The sequence below is a fragment of the Sinocyclocheilus rhinocerous genome, unplaced genomic scaffold (genome assembly GCF_001515625.1).
Source record: "Sinocyclocheilus rhinocerous isolate Xijiao unplaced genomic scaffold, SAMN03320098_v1.1 scaffold119, whole genome shotgun sequence".
Classification (NCBI taxonomy): domain Eukaryota; kingdom Metazoa; phylum Chordata; class Actinopteri; order Cypriniformes; family Cyprinidae; genus Sinocyclocheilus; species Sinocyclocheilus rhinocerous.
The window spans coordinates 329,712-333,143 of NW_015654491.1; the positions used below are offsets into that span (position 1 = coordinate 329,712).

Sequence of the window (3,432 nt, forward strand, 5' to 3'; positions counted from 1 at the left end):
CACAAAACTAATGAAACGCAGTGGAATTTAACCAAACTGAAACTGAACCTAACGGACTGGTTCCTCTAACTGGCCTGAGGAAAACAAATGGAGCTCAACATCTGCAGCAACATATAAAAGCCCTTTTCATTTACCACAAAGGCTAGACAGTGAAAAGTCATACAACAGAGAAGAATGGCAAAATGTTAATAAAACCACTTGATGCAAAATTACTCCATGCAATCCAATAACAAGTATTTATTTGCCTCTTTCCTGACTGTATATGTATATTTACCAAGCCAAAGAAAGGTCTGTGATGGTCTCCACCACTGTGTAAAGAGCAAACACAATCCAGTACATCATCCATCGCACCTGTCAAACCACAAACGCAAACACAAAATGTCTACTGGAGGTATAGAAGAGCTGCTTACAAAAACTTACCATGTAAATACTATAATATGAATATTATTCATACACTATATGATATACATCAAAGTACAATGGTATCACATCACTGTACCATGGTACAGTCACAGAGACCACAAACAGGGCACACATGGTGGAAAAACAGTATTAAATTGCTAATCAGCTCAGGGTTTAGTTACTGACAGCCTCTGTCAGATACAAAGAGTAACCAGGATATATGGACAGTTTAGCTGAAGCTCTCCATTTATTCTGGCTATTAACATTCTCTAAAGTCAAATATTAAGATGTGAAGAATCAGCAGAACACAGCTGGATAAAGATATGCATGTGCCTTTATATGAATTGAGTACTCACATATTCTTTGACATTCTTGGATTTGACGGCTTTAAAGGAGTAGTACGCAGGATACAGCGTTCCAAACACAAGACTGTGATAAAACACACACAGACATATACATTATATTCAAAAATATCATGTAACTGTTAATGCAAGCAAACAAATAAAGGTTGGTGAACTAACAGTAACACTCAACCAATCTTTTTTTTTTTTTTTAAATGTAAGATATACTGATATATCTATATAGGTTATTGGCCAGTATTAGGGATTATTTTCCATTTATTTTTGCATTTGGATTATCTTAAATTCTTAAAAACACTAATAATTTAATTTATATTGAGTTAATCTTTAAATACAGTAATAATTTAATAACACCATTAATATTCCTTTTTTCTACTGTACATTATAATGTTGTGGTAACTAAATACTTGTAGCATTTAAATTGACTAATCTTAGTTTTATGTGATCTATTTCTAATTTATTTAGACAAAATAAAGTGTAGAATTCAATAAATTATCAGTTATGGGCCATTACATGAAAATAATTATTGGTCATGACATGAAAATGATTATCAACTTTTTGTATCAACCATAATTTAAATATCGGTGGATTCCTATGCACAATTTTATATTTGATGATAATCCATCCATTTTATTTGGAAGCCCAACCAGATGGCAAATCCAGCCTTTGCCTTACAGGCCTACTCAAATATTGAAACCAGAACAATGATTATTCAAAATGCTTTATTTATTGTGACAGATGAGATTGAAATCCCATTTTTCTCTCCCCAAAAGAGGTGTTGAACACCTCACTTTAGTACATACACAAAGTAAATCCACAGTCTTCTCTGTAACTGGCTTGTGTTTCACTGAACCATATATTTTCGAGTAGCTATGGGAACGACATCACTGCCTGAACAAATCTAAAGTTATGTGTGATCATGGGTGTGTGTGGTGAGGGACTGTTGGATGGATTCCATTTATTGCGTAACAGTTTCTCCACTCTAAAACATCTCTACCACAAAGCAAAATAAATGCTGAAGTCAAGAGTAGAGATCATCTCTTAACTCAAAACAGTGAAACTGTTTGTAATTAAACAACTTCAGCATCACCAAGTCACCATTTCCAAACACAGCCTGCCTTGCTTTTATTACTAGACAGAAGAAAGTGTTTAAACGTCAAATGCTGTGAGAACACATTAGAGTCACAATGGTTTAGTCATGCATTTCCTATTACGCTGTTCGCTGGGAGAACTCGTGAGGGTAAAAAAAAGAAAGGAAAGAATAGGAATGAGTGTGTGTGTGTGAGAGAGAGAGAGAGATGTTACTGCACATCTCTAAAACAGCTAGGCCTTGTTTGCCGGCAGCAAATAATTCATCATGTTAACTTACAGTAAGAACACAAAAGGCATTTCAAGAGAACTTTAGACTTTGAAAGCGACTATAACCTACTATATATAAATGTATTTCTATCAGTGAAGACCAGAGACCCTTATCTCTTATATTGTCAGTACACTAAAGATAACCAAACCCATAGCAAACAGCACCTAGTGAGATGAGGCACAGAATGTGCTTCCCTATGCTGACCTTTTCCGCAAAGAAAGAGACACACCTTCTGTAACATTACGGTCTAGCAGGAAAACAGCAGTTCCTCCCTGGCAGACAGGGACTCTGAATAAAGCAGGTCTCCAGCCAAAAACATGATGAATTTCCTGTTCTACTCCACCAAGTCAGCAAAATTAATGTAGGGTTTGTTTTTTTCCCTGCATAATTTGTGAATTTTTATTATGGTTGATTCAGAGGTTCCTACACTTTCTTACCAGTGAATTTCCAAGATTTTTCCATTATTTTTCCTATGATTTGTGATGACTTGATAAGGTTTTTGTGCATTCACAAACCATTCATTTCCAGCCTACTAAATACTTCAGATCTGAGTATAACTATATTGACTGTAAATATTTACATGACCTTTTAAAATTGTATTAATTTCCATTACTTTTCAGGGCCTGGACATTTCCAGGTACATTCCAGATTTCCTAGGACAGTGGGAACCTTGTTGATTGTGAAAATATATAAAATAAAAATACTGCAGAAATGTAATAACTGTAACAGTGTTATTTACTATATTGGGGACAAAAAGCTATATGCATGTCGGTTTTTTTCTTCTTCAGAAAATAATCGACAACTTGTTTTATGGGCTTATAGTACTGGTTTGTATTGTAACTATGTAGATATTAGACAGTAGTATAGATTTTATCCGTATGAACTAACGTAAATGCGCAGTCAGACTCAGCGGTTTTCACTAATGTACTGTAAGCTCAAAAAACGCAAATAGTTTTCAATAAATACTCACACGATGGCCCTAGATATAATCCACGACACCATCTTCCAACCTGTTGCACTTTTAAATTATGAGATTCGCTGCAGGTCCAGTCCAGAAGCATAGACTATTCAAATAAACTATAACTAATAATAACTTCTGTCTCGCTTCTCCAACCGCTAAAACTCATCCAATGAGTTCCTGTTTTTAACGCATGCTTCCTGATATCCACAAGTTTGCAAGATGACATCGTTATTTGACGAATAACCACTCGTTCAAGCTGTTGTCCTCTCCCTACATGATGTTCCGTTGTGTTAAAAAGAGCATGTATTGTTTTCCTCTTCTCAAGTCCTTTTCGGACTAGGGACTAGGTC

General features: G+C 35.2%; 1 protein-coding gene across 1 annotated transcript in view; it reads right to left on the minus strand.

Annotated features, from left to right (window-relative positions):
- The window catches only part of LOC107717087 (receptor expression-enhancing protein 3-like), a 13,502-nt gene extending 10,070 nt beyond the window's left edge, over positions 1–3,432 (minus strand). Inside the window, exons 1-3 of the mRNA XM_016523734.1 lie at positions 3,092–3,432; positions 759–831; positions 275–351 (exon numbers count right to left, since the gene is read on the minus strand). Of these exons, the coding sequence (XP_016379220.1) occupies positions 275–351; positions 759–831; positions 3,092–3,123 (182 nt within the window). The 5' untranslated portion in view covers positions 3,124–3,432. The remainder of the gene's footprint in view (positions 1–274; positions 352–758; positions 832–3,091) is intronic.